This window comes from Schistocerca serialis, chromosome 1, assembly GCF_023864345.2.
Source record: "Schistocerca serialis cubense isolate TAMUIC-IGC-003099 chromosome 1, iqSchSeri2.2, whole genome shotgun sequence".
NCBI lineage: Eukaryota > Metazoa > Arthropoda > Insecta > Orthoptera > Acrididae > Schistocerca > Schistocerca serialis.
In genome coordinates, this window is record NC_064638.1 from 928,921,331 (window position 1) to 928,944,942 (window position 23,612).

Consider the following 23,612-nt stretch of genomic DNA (forward strand, 5'->3'; position numbering starts at 1 on the left):
CCGTACACCACTGGTGATCGTCGAGGGGACACTGAATAGTGCACGGTACATCCAAACCGTCATCGAACCCATCGTTCTACCATTCCTAGACCGGCAAGGGAACTTGCTGTTCCAACAGGACAATGCACGTCCGCATGTATCCCGTGCCACCCAACGTGCTCTAGAAGGTGTAAGTCAACTCCCCTGGCCAGCAAGATCTTCGGATCTGTCCCCCATTGAGCATGTTTGGGACTGGATGAAGCGTCGTCTCACGCGGTCTGCACGTCCAGCACGAACGCTGGTCCAACTGAGGCGCCAGGTGGAAATGGCATGGCAAGCCATTCCACAGGACTACATCCAGCATCTCTACGATCGTCTCCATGGGAGAATAGCAGCCTGCATTGCTGCGAAAGGTGGATATACACTGTACTAGTGCCGACATTGTGCATGCTCTGTTGCCTGTGTCTATGTGCCTGTGGTTCTGTCAGTGTGATCATGTGATGTATCTGACCCCAGGAATGTGTCAATAAAGTTTCCCCTTCCTGGGACAATGAATTCACGGTGTTCTTATTTCAATTTCCAGGAGTGTATATACATATAGGATAATTATATCTTTTGCTGTTGTTACTGCATAATCTGTAATCTAAGAAAGAACTAAAATAAATATGACAAACTAACCTCAATACTCGGTCCTTTTAGTGTGTGTTACTCTTCAAGATATATCAAACACAACTATACCAGTAAAATTATAAGTAATGGCATGGTGTAAATAGCTGGTCTTTTAGACCCAAAAGTGTTTGGTCCTCAGTGTTAAGTTTTGAATGGGAGTCTAATGCTCTGTGATTTGAGAAATTCATTGCACATACTCACATGCAACATAATTCATCTAGCTTAAAATGAAATTTACTTTGAAAGTAATGCTTCTCTAATCACCATTCACAATATTTTCCTGCACCCTGTTAGAAATGCAAACAGTAGCAATGCCACACTTACTGAAATAAAGACCATGAGAAAGACACATTCAAAGAGTTTGTTGTTATGAAGTAATGCATAGTCTTTGACACATTTTGCTGTCAGCAGATACTTGTGAGTGCACTGTGTTTTGCTGTTATAAATGGAGCATTTTCTTTGCAACTGAGTTTTATTTTGGTGTCATGCTCTCGTTCATCTTTTATTGCTGCAGTACTATTCCGCAGTAGCATGCTAAAGTAAAATTCCTTGTTAGAGCATCAGTTCTTATCAACCAAACTTGCACACTTAAGCTGAAAACTAAAACAATGAAAAATTCCCAGAATTCTAAAAAAATCACACATTTTCCTGGATTTCTCAAGATGAAAAATTTTCAGGGCTTTCCCTAATTTCCCAATTGTCCCAGGGCATATACACCCTGTAGAACTTCACATCTACATTTGTGGTTATAGAATTGGTGGATTCTAGTATAATTTCAAGAAGGTGCTGAACAAGTGATAGCTTATGTTGTAGAGTATTCTCCAAATCTGATATGAGCTACCCTGTAACTAAGAAACAGTGCTGTTGCTTGGCCATCAACAAGTTTTGGGCATATTTATTTGTCAAACCATTCACCACTGAACTAGACCACCGTTATCTGTGTGGGCTGACTAGTCTGAAGGATCCACTGGATCGGCATGTGTGGTGTGCAATGATGCATCAAGAGTGTGACATTACAGTAGTATACAAAAACGGAAAAAACTCTAGGATACCAACAGTCTTTCAAGGAATTCTTTGGTGTAACACAATAGTGTGGATGAAACTTCAGTCATCACTGCATTAAATGATATTGCTGCTAAACAGGGGAAAGATGCTGCATTGCTGTAAACCATAAGGACCTTGAATAAAGAGGAACCAACTAAAGAAGAATTCCAATTAATAAACAGAATATAATACAAGAGGAACTATAATCTGATTTGGCAGAAATTGTTGCTTGTCATCCCTGTTCATCTTCAGCCAGGTGTCCTGAAGTTTTTCCATGACACTCAAACATCTGGTCATCTGGGCCTCATGAAGACCCTATACACAATCAGAGGCAGGTATCACTGGTCAGGTCTCTGCCAATCCATTAGACACTATGTGGGCGATTGTAAGGAAAAACCAGTGACTGAAATGTGACACTATTACCTCCAGGGCTTCTGACACCAAATTCCACTTGCAGTAATGCCATTCTACGTGATTGGAATCAACATCTTGGAGAGGTTCCCAAAGTCAACAAAAAAGTCAACAAATGAGAATCAGTGAATAATAATGACTGCATGAAACACCTTATCACCAGGACCAAAGAAGCAGTACAGTTGGCTTGCACCAAACTCTGGATGCCAGGAGGACTTACAGCACTATAATGGCAAGCACTGGCCAGTAAGATATTGCCTGGGAAACTTGGCATAGAATTTTACACCTGTCTGAAAGTAGGACTATCAGAAAAGTTATTAGAGGGCTGTATTGTATCCATTGTCACTTGTTGGATGTCTCATACAAAGTCAATGATTATGACCCTTCATCCAGAAGGCAGAGATGTAGGCCATGGCAGTGTTCTCTGTATGAAGACCTACTACAGTCCTGAGGGTCGGATCAGTGTAAGGGCCTCTTGTTTAAGGAGACTGAAGATCCACTTGATGTTTGTAAAGCTTTGATGGAAAGGGCTGCCTTCAATGGCCGCAGTATTGAACAAGACATGACAACAAGATCAGAAGGTGAGCATTGACAGAGTTGCCATACATCCAACCCTCAACAAATTCTAAATCCAGGATGCTGTTGTCAGCTCAAATGAGAACTTCTGAAACAGCAGATCACTGCTACTCCATGAGAGGGAGCAATGCCAAGACTTGTGTTGCATGCTGTTTGGCATAGCAGTTAGTGTTGGTGGCTGGCATGCTGAACATCACCAGTTCAAATCTGACTGCCAGCAATTATTTGTTATTTAATATTTATCATTTCTGAGAGATTCTCAAAATTTCTGATGTTTGGAATGTTTGCATGTTCTGGAATATTAAATATTTTCATCAAGGTGTTCAGTTATTTCCTGGCTGTATGTTGGTGTCTTTTTGTGCTTTCAGTGCTAAGCATTGTACTTCATTAATGACCCTGTATTATGGTTATGATATGACAATACTTCATCATACATCTTCACTCTGTTATTTACAACCAAATTTCTGCACCAAGTTACAGAGCTATGTACAATCTATTTTTGAATATTGTTGTTGTTGATGATGAAGATGTTTGTTTAGAGCACTTGACATTCTGGTTATCAGCACTCTTACAGTCAATTGCTACATGAGATAAAAAGGGTTAAAACAAATGAAATGCAGATATCCTAAAAAGCTACATAAGTTTACATTTGCTCACTTACACTCTTCCTCACATTAGCACACAATGTCACACTTAAATGTACAAAAATGAAACCTGATACAAGATGCACAATTAAAACATTGTTACAAGACCAGAAGGGCCACAGAAAGCAAGCCATGGAAGGTGGTTGGTGGAACACAAATATATTAGACGGATAATACTAGACATACTAAAATATCCTGTCTAACAGCTTATGCAAAATGTCTGACGAAACACAAAATCATAGAACACATGCCACTGTCATGTCATCACTTAAAATTGATGGGCAGATCTGCAAATAAATTGGCTTCCATCCTCTTGTCATTACGTAATGACATTCAATTAAAATATGATGAATTGTAATCAGCAGCACTACAAGCTTCACATCTGAGAAGGAAGCCATGCTTCAGCAGACTGTGTTCTTTTCAAAGACATCTCAAGCAGACTTTATCACTTCAACTGGCTTGAAGATGACATGACGTGACATTTAGTCCCTTTTATTGATCACAACATGCTATCCATGACAAGCAGCCACTCTTTCTCCCAAATATGCATGATGGACTCAATGATATCATGGCAAAAAAGGGATAGGACAGTGGATTAAAGTTTTATCTGTTGGTTATATATGCTGGATGGTCTGCAGAGGACAGAGTGAATCAGAGCAGATCAGAAATTTCAAACTGTTATCATGTTTCATGTGATCTACAGTTTTATGAACTGCATAAGTTCAACATCAAATACAGTAAACTCACTGGTCAGATGGATTCTGAAGACACATACAAGTGAAGTGATAGAGCAGTCAGTATTGTTCCCCATTTGGACCCATTAGTATAATATTAAATTAAAATCATGGTGCTCAGCCAAAATGGTGAATAAGCTGTTCTTAAAGATATAGTCTGAATTTGATTGTTTATTGCACTTTTCAAGTTTAAAATTACCCTAGACTGTACTAACAACCAGGGTGGTGCTTTGCACCAACCCTGCTTCTGTATATTTATCAGAGACATTTCTAGACCATTAAGCACTGCCCGTATATCAAAAGGTTTTGTCCATCATGAGCAATTGCTGTAAAGTTGTTTGAGGATTGCATGGATGTTAATATTCCCTGGGGAAGGCCAGTAACATGAGAAACAACTGGAACTTGAATGATTATTTAGCCACAAGCAAACTTCACTAGACAGATAACTGCAGCTCACCTGCCTCTGCACATGTGCTCGGAATGGGGCTCATTCTGTAGGCTCCTGGGACCAATCTGACACTCTTGTAGTGTACTGAGTCCAGCACCTTCAAGTACATTGGTCGTGCTGCATCACAGTCCATATAACCATACCCAACACATGAGTGCACAAAACCCTTATAGAATTTTGCAGCAAGCAGGATCTGTGTACACCCAGTTCTTTCCATTCAAATACTTCATAATGTCTGGTGTTTAAAAGACTCTTCTTTTTAGTGTCTTTAAATGTGACAGCTTAATCATGTTTCTACCACATAAGAGACCCAGTCCCTCAGGCTCACTTCAAGGAATGTAAATCGAGAACAATCACAAGTAAAAACAGTACACACAGTTTTCTCAGATGAGAAATTAAAACACACCCTAGAAGACCTTCTCTGTGTCTGTTAAGAGGGAATTTTAATGGACAAGAGGGAAATATTGGACAAGTGGACCAGAAAATGCAAAAGTCATAAAAAAAAAGAAAAGGAAAAAAGCAGTTCACAGGATTCCTCAATGCAGGCAATACACTATAGATCACAAATGCAAACAAAGTCAAGCTTAAAAAATTACTCTGTGGGATATTGTGAACCTAAAGGACCATACTGCAAAGAGCATTCAAGACTAAATCTAATACAGCACTCGGCAAGGAAGGGCAACAGAAATATTCAGAGATGACCATGACTTCCCTATTTTTGTACTGTCAAATGGTATTGCGTCTCAACGCAGTGTTGTATCCCTCCTCAGTGTTGTCAATGGTCAGGATATTGAGCATCACTTCATACTCTACTAAAAAGGTAAACAGGATTTCCTTAGACTCAACATTAAGGTGCTGTAGCATGGCATATTGTATCAAGTCCAGCCCAGGGGCAGTCTTGCGAGCTGCAGATAGTACTGTGTCCAATTCCCACATGGAAAAGGGGAGTTTATAAGCCTCTTCATTATTGGAGTTGAAATGAACCTATCCTCTCTCCCTAAGCTTGTGATAGGCATGGAAATGTGGAACTGACCCCGTAGGTTGTGTTACACAGTTACAGGACTGCACCATGGTCTATGCTGTTTCCATGGGTCTGTCTTTCAGAACTCCATTGTCTTGTATGATAGCTAGCAGGCATGACATGTTTTTCCCAGAGGTCTGCTTTACTGATTACCATACCACAGAGGTGAAAGTTGACTGGTTAACAGACATCAGAAATCCGTTTCATGATTGCTTATCACTCTCCATTACTGTGTGCTGGGCCTTCACTGTCCCTATCTGGAAGGCTCCGAGGTTCTCTGCTGATGGATTGCACTTGAATTTTTGCACCACTTTCTGCCTGCCCCCTATTGCTCCTTGACACTGATTATTCTACCAAGGAACAGGTTAACTCCTGTGATGGCCAGAGGATTTTGGTACAGATTCATCAGCAGAAGAGTAGATCAGATTGATAATGTGATCCACCCACTCTTGTACACCGCCTTGGTGCTCTTCTATGACCAACTGCTATACAGCATCCAGTCTGCCTTATAAGTCTGTTTTTTATACAAGGTGGACAAAATTAGGGAAGTGTACACTGGAATGAAAGGAATTTATCACTTCTTGCTGGACAGAATCTGTGAAAGTGGGACAGCAAACTGTCAGATCAACTGCAGAGAATGACCCTGTTGCTGTGCAAAAAGTGTCCTTGCCCTTGTATTCAAGAAGCACAATGTTTCACATCTTAATACATTTTCAAGCACTCGACCCCTTGGACAGGTGGAGTTGCAGCCCCATAGAGCACTATGTGAATTCAAAACTTGTAAAAGGAAGGAATGGGGGGAGGGGGGGAACTGACTGATGAACACTAACCCGCATTTCCTGTGGCAAGAGATCAATGGAATATAGTGTTACCTGACATGACAGAAATATACAGTGACAGCAACTGATTGTAGTGTGCTAGTTAGGGTGACAGATGAAGAGTACAATGTGTCAGTGATGAACACTGCCACTCCTCCCTTAGCCCTTTCAACAATGGGGTCATCTTTTCTATAGTGGCAATATTTCTGTAGCACAGAGGTATCAGACTCCTCAAGATATGTTTCCTAAATACATGTTTAGACAGATCTATCCTATGTTGGAAGCTTTAGTTCATCCACCTAATTTTAAATTCCACTGCAGTACATCCATTATCTGTTGATGAGTTTGCTTTTCCTTTCTCTTTGAAATTTGATGTGGGAAGGGGGGAGGGGGGGGGGGGGGGGGACGGTATCAAAGGTTACTGGAGGTGTGCTAGAGGAACTTTTTGGGTTCTTTAAAGTAACTATTCCCACTGCCCAATCTTTCAAAATCAGAGGTGACTGTTGCTTTCATCAATGCTGCTTTAGTTTCTAGTTTATTTTGATTTGTTCTTCATGCTAACTTTCCCTTTTTGGGTAGAAACACATGACAGACTGTGATTGAGTGAACTAATTTTTTGTGTGTGAGGTTGGGGGGGCGGGGGGGGGGGGGGGGCAGGTAAAATGGTTACAGTGAATCCTAGGTGGCTGCAAAACTGATTCTCTGGCAGGTGCAAGTTTATTCAAGCCTGTGATTTGGCATGTGGAACAACACGGGCAGGTGTTGGTAGTGGTGTTTACTGCTAGTGTTTTGTGTTGACATGCTGACCTTAAGTGTAAGCTGTTTCACAACTCATGCAAATGACATATTGTATGATGGATGCTGCATGGGGCCGCACGGGATTAGCCGAGCGGTCTAAGGCGCTGCAGTCATGGACTGTGCAGCTGGTCCTGGCAGAGGTTCGAGTCCTCCCTCGGGCATGGGTGTGTTGTTCTTAGGATAATTTAGGTTAAGTAGTGTGTAAGCTTAGGGACTGATGGCCTTAGCAGTTAAGTCCCATAAGATTTCACACACATTTGAACATTTTGCTGCATGGGTCACACAATTTCTTTGCTTCAGCAGAAGGCACATGTTGAGTAACTTTAAATACTTTGCATTTTTAATGTATCCCTGTAGAGGTACAGTGAGATTTCTGTCCGTTAGGTCTCCACATTACACTGCACCATGGCTGAAACTGAGATTAATGCAGGTCAGATGCAATGCGGTAATCATCCAGTATCTTTGGTTTAAGAAGTTTTTGTAAGTGTTCCAAAGTGATAGTTTCAATTGACTATAAACCACTGCAAAGTCTCTTTATTGACTTCAAGCCAATTGTAACACAATCTAAACCTTTCTTTATGAAGAATGTCACATCTTAGCAGACATGCCCTCTTCTCTTTTAAGAGCCTCAGAAACATTTAACTTTTTTTCATCCTTGTGATTTGGGAAATAAAGCCGAGCTCCCCATTTCCTGAGACACACAACATTCCACCACCCAACACAGTTGTCACTGAAGCATGCCCAGGGTTACCGTATTTACTCGAATCTAAGCCACACTTTTTTTCCGGTTTTTGTAATCCAAAAAACCGCCTGCGGCTTAGAATCGAGTGCAAAGCAAGCGGAAGTTCTTAAAAATGTTGGTAGGTGCCGCCACAACTAACTTCTGCCGTCGAATATATGTAGCGCTACACAGGCATGCTTTGCAGGCACAAAGATAAATACTGGCGCCAAAACCTCTGCGTCAGTAAATAAATTTAAAAGAGGGGCGGAAGACGAGCATTTTTCTCCGCCCCGAGTTTTGACCACTGCATTTTCATACATTATCCAAAGAAGTAAGTACAAATTCCGTATTGTTCATTTCCGAATGTAGCAGCATTTCAATGTACTATGAAAATCCGACTGGCAAGACTGTTTGGGATGTGTGTCAATATGGCCAACTCTACGTTCCGAATTTTTTACTACCTGTGAGAAGAGATGGTTGCTAATAGGAACTTTATGAATTGTGAATTACATGCAGTAGTCTCTTAACCATAAGGATAATACGAATATAATCATTTTGCCATGTATTGTTTCGTGTTTGCTGCTATCTCAATTAAATCCTGTCTGCCTAATAAACTACGAAACTAGAGTGAGACAACAGCAAACGCAGAAGAATACAAATATCGTGTCATGTTTATATTCGTATTATTCTTATGCCTTATAGTGATACAGTCACAAATGAAGAACGGCAATTGACTAGATTTTTAAATTTAAGATGACTCTAATTTCTGTGCAGAATGTAATGTACTAAAGAGGCGCCTGCAAAGATTTTCAAACGGAGAAAAATTTTCGCTAAACTCTCGTTCAGAACATCTTCTATCATATGCAGTCTATTATTTGGTTCTTGTTGATATTTATCAAAGAAAGCAGCAGTGTAGTAACAACAAATAGCAGTCTTTTGCCATTGTTACGCTAATGAGAAGATTCCTCTCTTTTTTTTTTTTTTTATATTGAAAGCGGCGGTAGCGCACACAAAAGCAAGAGCGGCGATAGGTCGTAAACACTCATTATCAGAATGCGACAAACAATGCATGGCACAGCACAGTAATGCATTTTCAGCTTAGAGTGACGTAAACACCTATAACAAAGAGAACGGCACCTGTCAGATCAAAGAAAAATAAGCAATCAATTCAAACCAGAGAAAGCACATGAGAAGGGAAGGGTACCCGTATGAATACGGACGGAGCGCCTGACGCACAGCAATGGCTACCTGGTAAAGCTTAACTGCTAAGCTCATGACTCGAACGAAACTACTGTAGCTGTATCGTCATTCATTCGACCTAAATTGTGTCTCATATTACAATGGACCAACTTTGTTTCGATTTGGAGGTGCAGCAGCTGTATCGTCATTCATTCGACCTAAATTGTGTCTCATATTACAATGGACCAACTTTGTTTCGATTTGGAGGTGCAGCCTAAAACTTTTCTCTCCCCTTGAATTTCGAGTCTCAAATTTCAGATGCGGCTTAGATTCGGGAATTTTGTTTTCCTCGATTTCGAGTCTTATTTTTCAGGTGCGGCTTAGATTCGAGTGCGGCTTAGATTCGAGTAAATACAGTAACAGTTTACAGAGGACTGGCAGCACACAACCATTCCCAGTTCAAGAAATCCTGGTTCACGAAGCCTGTACCCAGCAAATGAAAGCTGAGCTCCATGAGGTGCTCACAATTTGGCATGACCCAGAAGTCATGTGTGGCTTATTGAATACCATGGACATGGTGAGCATTTGCCTATTTTTTTTTTTTTTTTTTTTTTTTAAGGTTAACTAATCTAAAGAGTGCAGAAGCAAAAATCTTTGAAGAAATAATACTCAGTAACAAACAATTACAGTTGGCAGATTTACAACAGTCAAAAATAATGTATTATTTAGCAAAGGTCTAAACAGTTGCTTAAAACAATGCAACTTAACCCCTCCAGTTCTTACAGATTAATTTTTCCCAAAATGGAAGTTGCTGTATTGTTGTACCAGCAGAAAAATGTCCCTCTCGGAGCACAGAAAAGGCGAAGATGCTCCTGCTTGTTAAAAGAATCTGACAGAAAAGTGGGGTAACAGCTGCTTCATTCTACCTTCCTCAGAACCTTTAAAAATTTTCCCAAAAAGTTTGGCATGCAATCATATTCACACTCTTTTTAACATACAACTCACCTCTCACTCACACACACTCCCCTAACTGTAACCTGCCCTCACCCACAAATCCACTGCTGCAAATTGTTCATACCAATCCATTCCCTCTTGCCCATTCTCACTCACTAATTAATTCAGCCCAACTCACTGCCATTACCTCTTTGTGTCTCCCTAGCTGTCACTGTCTTCATCTCACAGACACCATCTCCTTCATTCTGTCCTACTAATACTGTCTCCTCTCAATGTCAAGGCTCTCTCTTACTGCTACTATCTCATTCATTCCTTCCCACTGCTGCTGTATCTTCTCACTGTCACTATCTCCCTTTTTCCCATTGTAATTGCCATAGACTCTGTCTCTCATTATTAATGGCTCTCACCCATTTCCACTTTCTCTTTCTCTTTAATCCTCTCACACTACCATTGTCTCTTTCACTCTTTCTATACCACAGTCACTGTCTACTATCTTCCAGTATATGTTTAATACCTTTCCATTTCTTTCCCACTGCCACTGTCTCCTTCTCTCATAGCATAAAAAAAGTGTAAATGCATTCACATACCAAAAATTTTGGGAAAACTTTTAAAGGTGATTAGGAATGTAGAATGAGGCATCTGGTACCCCAGCTTTACACTCAGTCTTTTAATAAACAGCAGTGCATGCCACTCATATGAAAAGAACTTTGTGGGTCAGAAAAATTTTGATAGTTTACTTATATGAAATTGAAATAATGCAAAATTGTATAGTTTCACACTTCAGACTGAATTTTATGTGCACAAAAATCAGCGTGTGCTTCAGTACAACAACATGGGGTTCCCATAACCCTTCTGATGATAATGGAGTCCCTTTATGGCATATTTCTCTGTACTATGTCTTTTTATAAACTACTTTTTCACATCTCACCAGACTTTAAGTACATATTTTACGTGTACAAGTAGGGTAACTTTGAGCTTCTATATCTGAGAAACAGATAAAGATACCAAGAAAATTTTCATGATTGTTTGAGTTTGGGATCTTAGGAATACATCGTAAATATTACAGTGATTCGCTGTGCATAACTGTCCTGCAATCTGCAGCTCGGTCTTGGTACCAAAAACCATGTTTTCGGGGTACTTCTTGAGAAAGGATTTAGATTTTTGAAAATAAGAAGATGGCACTTCTAGAATATACCATTAAAATTGGAGAAATTTTCTGCACTTACTTATTATTTAGTTACCAGATGTTACGAGCGTATGGGCAGTTTTATGTTAGAACTAGGATAACTTTGAAACTCCGTACCTTGGTAATGAGTAAAGATATTAAAACTTTCAAGGTTGTTTAATATTGTGATCTTAGGAATTTACTCTAAAAATTTCAATCATTTTCTGTGCAAAGCCGTCTTGGAATCTGCAGCTCTGTTTTGTACCCAAAAATCATGTTTTTTAGGTTTTGTCAGGAACAGGCCAAGAACTAAATGGTGCCTCCATAAGCCCCTTAAGGTGCACTCTAGACAACATCTAATGCAAAAAGAACCAACTGATTTTCTCTATTTGCCTAAGCTGAAGGAAGTGTGTAATATTCCATCTTTGACCCTATACTGTAGGATAGTTACAGTAAGATAATCCTTCTGTTGGGTGTACAAACAGTCCCTGGTCCAAGAGCTATCCAAACACCTGACTCTACCTTTCTATAAACAACAGGTCCCAAGATATGAGCCTCAGAAAAATCCTACTTTTATGTGCAGCAGTGTGGAACATATTAAGTAGCACAGGCTTGCATGAATACTGATTTTCTTTCCCTATATGTCACTGAAGTGCACATGTGGAGTTTCAATGAAGTGAATAACATGCATTAAAACAGAACAATATGCACATGTGACAAGAGAAAAATGTTGATTGCAAAATCATCAGTATATTCGCACTGCAGTAGGCCAACATTAGAACATTTCCAGGAGCAGATGATAATAATTTAATGATTATGAACTGCACATTGAAACAGAAGGAATAGTAAAAAGGTATGAAATTAAGAATATGGGACAGGGATAATTTGAAAGGACCAAAGATAGCTTAAAGTTTCAAACGGATCATTAACCAATTATTAACTGAAACAGGAGGAAAGAACATGATAGAAGATAAACTGCTTCGAGAGCTGAAATTGTGAAGGCTGCAGATGATCAAACAGGCAAAAAGACAAAGCCCAGTGGAAATCCTCAATACTATAGGAGATATTGAATGTAATTGAAGGAAGAATAAAATATAGAAATGCAGAAAATCAATCAAGCAAAAGGGAAGACAAGGCTTCTAAAAGACAGACTGACAGAAAGTGCAAAATGTCAAGCAGAATTGGGTAGAAGAGAAATTCAAGGTTGTAGAAGTATGCATCAGTATGAGAAAAATAGTTATCAGGCATAGGAAAATGAAAGCAACCTTTGGAGAAAAGAGAAGCTGCTATACAAATATTAGGAATGCAAATGGCAAGCCAGTACCACACAACGAAGGGAAGGCTAACACATGGAAGGAATATATAGGAGATCTGTACAAAGAAAATAAACCTGAAGACAATTTTATGAAGAGAGAAGAGTGGTTGGATAGTGGTGACCTGAGGCAGCAGTAGGATGTCAGTATGTTGGATAACATGGAACTGGTGTCTGGAATGCTGCTCCAGGTGCTGGAGAGCAAGAGATTAAGTTTCAGAAATGTGATGTATGTAGCAGGGATTCCACAATCACAATGTCTTGCAGAGGGAGCAGAGGTGGATCTGGGATGCCTGTACCATGGGAACGTGCTTTTGCAGTACCAGGTTTGTGGGGACCAGGGACTGGTGGAATCTGAAAAGGTCAACATCATTATGAAGAGAGGTGTGGGATCCAGTGAGAGGAATTTTTATGGTTTGGTCATTGGTAAGGATTCCACAGTTCAGGCAGCTTTTAAGAAACAGGATGTGCGACTGGGTTTTAGCTAGGGAAAGGTATACTTTTCTGAACTGCTGCAGAAAGATGGAGTGGGGAATCTTGTGGCAGGGATGGCGTATGGGAAATGTAAATGACAAGGAAATTGGTTTCTCTCCATTCACTTTACATTGTCCTCCTTGACCCAGGGTACCACCTTCTTGGATATTGACCTCCTCCTCTCTGATGACCCCATCCACACCTTGTCCACATTAAACCCACCAACAACCAAGAGTACCTGCATTTTGACAGCTGTCATCCCTTCCACACTGTAAAAACCCTCCCAAACAACCTGGCCACCCAGCCATGGCATATCTGCAGTGATAAGTGCTCTCTTAGGGTTTCACCATGGCCTTCATAGACAGGCAGTATCCCCAAGATCTAGTCTGCAAACAGATCTCCCATGCCATTTCTGTCATACCTCCAATCAACCACCCCCAAGAACCAGCCACAAAGGATGCCCCCTCCATCAACCAATGCTACCATGGACTGCAACAACTGAGCAAAATCATTCAACAGTGCTTTGACTACCTATCATTGTGTCCTGAAATGAGCGATATCCTACCCAAGATCCTTCCCACTGCTCAGTCAGCAACCTAATCTCAAGAACATCCTAGTCCACCCCTGTGCCACTCCCGTTCCCACCCCCTTTACACAGGGATCATATTTCTGTGGAAGACCTAGGTGCAAGACCTGCCCAAACCACCCACCCAGCATTTACAATATGACTTATCCTACCCCAACTGAGGCTGAACCACCTGTGCAAGCAGCCATGTCATATACCAGCTCCACTGCAATCATTGAAAAGCTTTTTATATTGGTATGACTACCAACCTTTGGAGCAACATGCAGCTGACCATAACATGCTTGATTCAACGGCTCCTTCACTACCCGAGCCATCTGGATCCTTCCCTCCACCACCAGCGTTTATGAATTCTGCAGATGGGAATTATCCTAAAAATACATTATCTGCTCTCAAAGCCTCAACCCATGGTAACATATTGTCCCCATGCTCTCCAACGAACAGTTTCCACCCCTTGAGTACTGTCACCTTGTCCCTTTTCAACACTCTCACCATCTCGTGTTGCTATCCGCCAATGCAACCATTCATCTTTCCCCTTCCCTGCCCTCTCCTTTTTTGCTCCCCCCTGCCCTGCAGCCTCCCAATGCTGTGCCTGTCGGCAGTCTGCATGCTCCACCAGACAGCATTCTCCCCCCCCCCCCCTCCCCTCCTCCCCCACCCGTACTTCGCTATCCTTGCCCTTACTTCTCCCTCCAGATTGTAGCTTCTGTTCTACGTGACAACTGCAGTCCAGTCCAAGTTGCTGGAAATGGGGGTCATGTGTGTGTAAGGTGTCTGCTTACTTCTGTGAATGAATGTGTGTGTTTGTTTTCCTGACAAAAGCTGTGGCCGAAAGCCAATGTGTGTCTGTTAGTTGTGCCTGTCTGCAACTTAACATATCATCTTTATGGTAAATAGTAATCTACCTTTACCTTATACTGTTGAGATTCCAACCTAGAGTTTCCACAGTTTGATAATACTATTTTATTGATTCTCACAATTTTATTCTTTACAATAATTAATTAACTCAGTCTATACCTACTGACTACTTACACATGATTTAATTAAATATCAAAAATGAAGGGAAATTTTTAAATATCAGTAACTTTTCCTTTTTTTAGTATGGTATTACTAAAATTTGAAGCCCATAATGTACCCACTGCCCTGTCCTCCCCATCAAGCTTAAAAACCGTCCAAGAGGAAAGCAGCTGTATTTATCATTGGGCTCACGTTAAATCACTAATGAGTCACATGCTTCCATTCACTCATAAATCATGTCTTTTAGATCCCATCATAAAGGAGAATGTTGAGAGAAATAACATAAATGAAGGCATAACATGGAATAGTTGTCATGAAGCACTCCTACGGAATGTGCTAGAAATAAATCATCATTACTCTGCTACACTTCACATGTGCTTATAAATCATTTAAATGAACCAATTTGAGCTCAGTAATGGGTACCCATCATCATACATACAAATGTGTTACCATTTTGTTCCAATATTGAAATAATCTTCTTTGTTGGTAATGCGATCTGTGATGTTTTCACAATGATTATTGCTTCAATTTCAGATAATGGAGATTCAGTTAACCTTCACAAAATAGAATATGCACAATTCTATATAAGATAGGACGTAACTACATCAATAACAAAAGAATAAAGAGAAATGGCATAAAGTTAAAAAGAATTTTTGAAATTTCTGAAATATTCATTGATCTGTATGGTGCTAAATGCTGACCTTCAACAAAAGAAGTGAAACAATAACTTATTATCATGGAAATGAAGATGCTTGGATAGACATCTGGATTGACACTGCACAATCATGTCACACTTGATTAAGTTTGAAAATTATGTGGAGTAGCATCAATAGCAGACAAGATGAGAGAAAGTCATCTAAAAGGGTATAGCCATGTTCTTAGAGCAGATGCAACAACAGCTGCAGAGACTGATTTTAGTTTGAGAGTAAATGGTAAATGACCAGTAGGATGACATAGGCAGTGATAGTATGACACCCTGCTTGAAGATCTCAAGATCTCAGGCCTGCTCCCTGATCAGGTACAAGATCAGATAAACTGGTGTCAGAGATTCACAACTGTGGACCCCACCAGCTTGAGGGCAAATGTAGAAGAAGAAGAAGAAGAAGAGGAAGAAGAAGATTCACTGATCTGTTCCAGAAAGAATAAATTAAACAATAATTTATACATTTCATCAGCTCTTCTTCAAACTGTAAATGCTCATAGACAATAAAATCAGTTTTTAAAATCCGTATGATAGGCCAAGCAAATGACTAATTAAATGGACCATTGGCCTCCTGTAATATTACATAGGTGTCTTGGACGACCAATTACTGTGAATTTATTACGGTATTTCTGTTTCCTACAGTGCTTTCCACTGCTATTTGTCAAGTGTTTCAACTATTACCCCAACACAAAAGAAGGTGCTGGAAGTCATATGAAAGTTTAACAGTTCGTAGTTGAAGAACACTAACATGAATTCTGTACAAGAGGCTGGCATGGTGGAAGACCAGTCTGAGTTTTGGAGAAGTGTACAGACATGCAAAGCAATACTGAACTGTGACTCATCTTAAAAGATGAGTTTGAGAAATAATAATAATAATAATAATAATAATAATAATAATAATAATAATAATAATAATAATAAGCGTATGACATTGGTGGCCGCCACTCCACAAGTTCTTTAACACCACTACGGGGACTTGCGAGTGAATGAGGATGAAATGATGATGAAAGACACACAACACCGAGTCATCTCGAGGCAGAGAAAATCCCTGACCCTGCCGGGAATCAAACCCAGGACCCCGTGCGTTACTGCAAGACCACAAGCCACGGACAGTTTGAGAAATGCCAGACCCACATTTATAGCATTTTCAAATTTTGAACAAGCTTATGATATTGTTGACTGACTACTCTCTTTGAGATTCTGAAGTTATAGTGCTTAAAATACAGGGAGTGAAAAGCAATATAAAACTTGTACAGAAACCCAACAGTAGTTGAAGGACCTGAAACAGGGGCAATAGCTGACAAGGGAATGAGACAGGGTTGTATCACATTCTACATGTTATTCAATCCATACTTGTAGTAACGGAAACGAAGAGAAATTTGGAAAAGGAATTAAAGTCCAGGGAGAAGAAATAAAGTTGGCCTCTTTTATTGAAATTCTTTCAAAAATGCTAAAGAACTTGAAACATCCATGAACAGAATGAATGGATAGTGTCCAGTGTCTTGAAAAGGCATTATAATATGAAAATAAAAAAGTTAAATAAGGCTACAGTAAAATTAATAACACCACACTAAGAGAATAAGATTAAGAAATGAGACAGTAAAAGTAGTAGATGATTTCTACTATTTGAATAGCAAAATAACTGATAATGGCTTAAGTAAAGAGCACCCACAACACAGATTGTCAATAGTAAAATGTGTTTCTGAGGAAGATAAATACCTTAAAAATTAACATAATTGTAAATTTCAGTGCCAGGACAACCTTTTCAGAAAGTATCTCACTGAAGGGAAGCCTTACTTGAAGCAAAATGTGGACAATGAACGATGCAGACACAAGGGACATAGAAGCTTCTGAAATGTGTTACAGATGAATGCTGTAGATTATATGGATAGATAGAGTAGCTAATAAAGAGATACTACATCAAATTATGGAGAAAATAGCTTTATGGCACAGCATGACTATATGAATGAACACAATAATAGGACATATCCTGAGGCATCAAGGAGTAATTTGGTAATAGAGTGAAGTATGGGGTTGAAACCTGCAAAGGAAGACCAAGTCTTGACTACTGCAGGCACGTTCAAGTGGATGTAGGTTGTATTAGTTATGCAGAGGTGAACAGACTTGCACAGGATAGAGTGGTATAGAGAGCTGCATCAAATCAGCCTTCAAACTGAAGACAGTAGCATTAACAACAACTAAATTTAGTGACCATGTATGTCTAAAGAGAGATAGGGAAACTGCAGTAGTTGAAGTTCAAGGGCAATGTGCATGTTAAAATCTGAAGAACAGTATGTTCTTGCTGAGCAGCCTGAGCTGCAATGACCAAATATCAGAGAGGCAATTGAAATCACAAAAGACAAGACAATACGAGTCATGAAGATAATGTGGCACTTCACTACTGTAAATGACAAATGTTGAAGACCCCAAAATATTGCCATGGATATGTTTTAACAATGCCATGTATCACACCCATGGGTACAAAGGACCCATTCTGATGCATCTGCATCTACATCTACATCTACATGATTACTCTGCAATTCACATTTAAGTGCTTGGCAGAGGATTCATCGAACCACAGTCATACTATCTCTCTACCATTCCACTCCCGAACAGTGCGCAGAAAAAACGAACACCTAAACCTTTCTGTTCAAGCTCTGATTTCTCTTATTTTATTTTGATGATAATTCTTACCTATGTAGGTTGGGCTCAACAAAATATTTTCGCATTCGGAAGAGAAAGTTGGTGACTGAAATTTCGTAAATAGACCTCGCCGCAACGAAAAACGTCTTTGCTTTAATGACTTCCATCCCACCTCGCATATCATATCTGCCACACTCTCTCCCCTATTATGTGATAATACACAACGAGCTGCCCTTTTTTGCACCCTTTCGATGTCCTCCATCAATCCCACCTGGTAAGGACCCCACACCGCGCAGCAATATTCTAACAGAGGACGAACGAGTGTAGTGTAAGCTGTCTCTTTAGTGGACTTGTTGCATCTTCTAAGTGTCCTGCCAATGAAACGCAACCTTTGGCTTGCCTTCCCCACAATATTATCTATGTGGTCTTTCCAACTGAAGTTGTTCATAATTTTAACACCCAGGTACTTAGTTGAATTGACAGCCTTGAGAATTGTACTATTTATCGAGTAATCGAATTCCAACGAATTTCTTTTGGAACTCATGTGGATCACCTCACACTTTTCGTTATTTAGCATCAACTGCCACCTGCCACACCATACAGCAATCTTTTCTAAATCGCTTTGCAACTGATACTGGTCTTCAGATGACCTTACTAGACGATAAATTACAGCATCATCTGCGAACAACCTAAGAGAACTGCTCAGATTGTCACCCAGGTCATTTATATAGATCACGAACAGCAGAGGTCCCAGGATGCTCCCCTGGGAAACACATGATATCACTACAGTTTTACTCGATGATTTGCCGTCTATTACTACGAACTGCGACCTTCCTGACAGGAAATCATGAATCCAGTCGCACAACTGAGATGATTCCCCATAGGCCCGCAGCTTGATTAGAAGTCACTTGTGAGGAACGGTGTCAAAAGCTTTACAGAAATCTAGAAATATGGAATCAACTTGAGATCCCCTGTCGATAGCAGCCATTACTTCGTGCGAATAAAGAGCTAACTGCGTTGCACAAGAACGATGTTTTCTGAAACCATGCTGATTACCTATCAATAGGTCATTCCCTTCGAGGTGATTCATAATGTTTGAATACAGTATATGCTCCAAAACCCTACTGCAAACCGACATCAATGATATATGTCTGTAGTTCGATGGATTACTCCTACTACCCTTCTTAAACACTGGTGCGACCTGCGCAATTTTCCAATCTGTAGGTACAGATCTATTGGTGAGCAAGTGGTTGTATATGATTGCTAAGTAGGGAGCTATTGTATCAGCGTAATCTGAAAGGAACCTAATCGGTATACAATCTGGACCTGAAGACTTGCCCGCATCAAGCGATTTGAGTTGCTTCGCAACCCCTAAGGCATCTACTTCTAAGAAACTCATGCTAGCAGCTGTTCATGTTTCAAATTCTGGAATATTCCATTCATCTTCCCTGGTGAAGGAATTTCGGAAAACTGCGTTCAATAACTCCGCTTTAGCGGCACAGTCGTCGGTAACAGTACCATCGGTACAGTGCAGCGAAGGTATTGACTGCGTCTTGCCGCTTGTGTACTTTACATACGACCAGAATTTCTTCAGATTTTCTACCAAATTTCAAGACAATGTTTCATTGTGGAACCTATTAAAGGCATCTCGCATTGAAGTCCGTGCCAAATTTTGCGCATCTGTAAATTTTAGCCAATCTTCGGGATTTCGCGATCTTCTGAACTTTGCATGCTTTTTCCGTTGCCTCTGCAACAGCGTTCGGACCTGTTTTGTGTACCATGGGGGATCAGTTCCATCTCTTACCAATTTTTATGAGTTATGAATCTCTCAATTGCTGTTGCTACTATATCTTTGAATGTGAGCCACATCTCGTCTACATTTGCATAGTCAGTTCGGAAGGAATGGAGATTGTCTCTTAGGAAGGCTTCTAGTGACACTTTATCTGCTTTTTTAAATAAAATAATTTTGCGTTTGTTTCTGGTGGATTTGGAAGAAACGGTATTGAGCCTAGCTATAATGACCTTGTGATCACTAATCCCTGTATCAGTCATGATGCTCTCTATTAGCTCTGGATTGTTTGTGGCTAAGAGGTCAAGTGTGTTTTCGCAACCATTTACAATTCGCGTGGGTTTGTGAACTAACTGCTCAAAATAATTTTCGGAGAAAGCATTTAGGACAATCGCGGAAGATGTTTTCTGCCTACCACCGGTTTTGAACAAGTATTTTTACCAACATATCGAGGGAAGGTTGAAATCCCCACAAACTATAATCATATGAGTGGGGTATTTATTTGTTACGAGACTCAAATTTTCTCTGAACTGTTCAGCAACTGTTAAGTATAACCTCCACCCATACCAATTCGCACAGAGTATCTACTTCAACTTCACTACAAGATAAACCACTACTGACAGACACAAACACTCCACCACCAATTCTGCCTAATGTATCTTTCCTGAACACTGTCTGAGACTTCGTAAAAATTTCTGCAGAACTTATTTCAGGCTTTAGCCAGCTTTCTGTACCTATAACGATTTCAGCTTCTGTGCTTTCTATTGGCGCTTGAAGCTCAGGGACTTTCCCAGCACAACTACAACAATTTACAACTACAATTCCGACTGTTCCTTGATCCAAGCACGTCCTGTATTTGCCATGCACCCTTTGAGATTGCAGCCCACCCCGTACTTTCCCAAGGCCTTCTAACCTAAAAACCGCCCAGTCCACGCCACACAGCCTCCGCTACCCATATAGCCGCCAGCTGAGTGTAGTGAAATCCTGACCTATTCAGCGGAACCCGAAACCCCTCCACCCTATGGCGCAAGTCAAGGAATCTGCAGCCAACACGGTTGCAAAACTGTCTGAGCCTCTGATTCAGACCCTCCACCCGGCTCTGCACCAAAGGTCCGCAGTCAGTTCTGTCAACGATGGTGCAGATGGTGAGCTCTGCCTTCATCTCGTAAGCAAGACCGGCAGCCTTCACCAAATCAGATAGCCGCTGGAATCCAGAGAGAATTTCCTCAGATCCAAAGCGACACACGTCATTAGTGCCGACATGTGCCACCACCTGCAGCTGGTTGCACCCTGTGCTCTTCATGGCATCCGGGAGGACCCTTTCCACATCAGGAATGACTCCACCCAGAATGCACAAGGAGTGCGAGGTTAAAGAGGACATGAAGTGACAACCAAATTGTGTATTGTGGAACAAATAAGTTTTCTGGAATGTTGTTATGTTCAGTTTTTTTGTTTTAGTCAAGTGACCATCAAGTGACCATTAAGAGTTGAAGACAAAGTCATTGGATGTACAAAGTGGTCAGTGAGGCATTGATGGCAGCACATCTAAACAACATTCACATTGAATATCACAACATGGTATATCCTCAGATAACTGAAATGGTACAGTCCTTTCCTGTAAATCCAGCTCAATAACCCATTTGAGTAGATAGCGTTTAACCTATATGAAATTCCCATTGCTTTAATAAGTTGTACTCTTTGCTGTAAATTTCAACTAACATGTCAGTTTAAATTCACAAACAGATGTAATATTAACACAGTTTCACAGTAATCATCATAAGTTAGATTCTTTTTGTTATTATCTTTTAATGGTGCCTTAGTGCACCAGTATTCACTGATGTCTACGATATAGTCAAACACCACTTATAGTAATTATAGTTATTATAACTGTTTCAAGAAAAAAACACAATTATACACTCAGTTTCAAATTATTTGAGACTTACATCACAATATAATGATGATTCATCAGTACCATCATTGCAGTCCTCAACCTGGTCACACAGGAATTTTATGTTAATACATTCTTTACTCTCCAAACATTGCCACTTATTTTCAGAGCACATTAGACCAGGTACACGACACACAACTCCTGCTTCCTGGAACCATAAAATTAAATGATTAGCATATATAAAATATGCTAATGGAGGTAGAATTATTTAAACATATTAAATTGTTTAATTACATCATAGATACTGAAGTTTGTTCTTGGTTGAATTTTATAAGAATTACACAAAGGAAGAACCAGGATGGAATGGTACAATATTATGAAAAGGAAAGTTGCTGTTCACCATATAGCAGAGATGCTGAGTCGCAGATAGGCACAACAAAAAGACTGTCACAAACAAAGCTTTTGGCAAGTAAGGCATTTGTCAACAACAGATGACACACACACACACACACACACACACACACACACGCACACACACACAGGCAAACGCAACTCACATGACCCCTGTCTCAGGCAAGTGAAACCACACTCCAAGCAGCAGCACCTGTGCATTGTGGGAGTGGTGACAGGGTGGGGGTAAGGAGGAGGCTGGGGCTCGGAGAGGGAGGGAGAGTATAGTAGGGGTGGCAGATAGTGAAGTGCTGCAGGCTAGATGGAGGGCAGGGGAGAGTTGGGGAGGGGCGGTGGGAATAGCAGAAAAAGAGAGACATAAAAAGACTGTGTATGTTGGTGGAATGATGGCTGTGTAGTGCTGGAATGGGAACAGGGAAGGGAATGGATGGGTGAGGACAGTGACTAACAAAGGTTAAGGCCAGGAGGATAGTGGGAACTCAGGATATATTGCAGGGAAAGTTCCCACCTGTGCAATTCAGAGAAGCTGTTGTTGGTGTGAAGGATCCATATGGCACAGGCTATGAAGCATGGATGTCATGTTTGGCAGCATGCTCAGAAACAGGATGGTCCCCTTGTTTCTTGGCCACTGTTTGTTGGTGGCCATTCATGTGCACAGACAGCTTGTTGGTTGTCATGCACACATAGAATGCAGCACAGTGGTTGCAGCTTAGTTTGTAAATCACATGACTGGTTTCACAGGTAGACCTGCCTTTGATGGGGCAGGTGATGTTTGTGACTGGACTGAAGCAGGTGGTGGTGAGAGGATGTATGGGATAGATCTTGCATCTAGGTCTATTACAAGGGTATGAGCCATGAGGTAAGGGGTTGGAAGCAGAGGTCATGTAAGGATGGATATTGTGTAGGTTTGGAGGACAGCGGAATATCACTGTTGGAGGGGTGGGAAGGGTAGTGGGCAGCAAATTTCTCATTTCAGGGCATGATGAGAGGTATTCAAAGCCCTGGAGGAGAATGTAATTGAGTTGCTCCAGTTATGGATGGTACTGAGTTATGAGGAGAATGCTCCTCTGCGGCCGGACAGTGGGACTCTGGGATGTGGTGAGGGACTGGAAAGATAAGGCATGGGAGATTTGTTTTTGTGCAAAGTTCAGAGGATAATTCTGGTCTGTGAAGGCTTCACTTAATATACTGAGGGTCACACTTGCACAGGTGGGAATTTTTCCTGCAATACATCCTACATTTCCACAACCCTCCTGGCTTCAACCTTCATTAGTCACTGTCCTCGTCCATCCAAACCCCTTCCCTGTTCCCATTACAGCACTACACAGCCGCCATTCCACCATCACACACAGGCCCCTATCATTCTATCCCTCCCTCTCCCACCCCTGCCTCCTCCTTACCCCCACCCAGTTGTCACTCCCATCATCCACCAGTGCTGCTGCTCACAGTGTGGTTTCAGTTGCCTGAGACTGCAGTCATGTGAGTGAGTTGCGTTTGTGTGTGTGTGTGTGTGTGTGTGTGTGTGTGTGTTCGTGTGTGTCTGTGTGTGTGTGTGTGTGTGTTTGTCATCTATTGTTGATGAAGGCCTTACTGGCTGAAAGCTTTATTTGTGACAGTCTTTTTGTTGTGCC

General features: G+C 40.8%; 1 protein-coding gene across 2 annotated transcripts in view; it reads right to left on the minus strand.

Moving 5' to 3' along the window:
- Positions 1 to 23,612, minus strand: part of LOC126412402 (serine protease svh-1-like) — a 467,630-nt gene that overhangs the window by 122,468 nt on the left and 321,550 nt on the right. For both annotated transcript variants that reach the window (XM_050081990.1, XM_050082000.1), the window contains one exon: positions 21,626 to 21,778. In XM_050081990.1, coding sequence (XP_049937947.1) covers positions 21,626 to 21,778 — 153 coding nt within the window. The remainder of the gene's footprint in view (positions 1 to 21,625; positions 21,779 to 23,612) is intronic.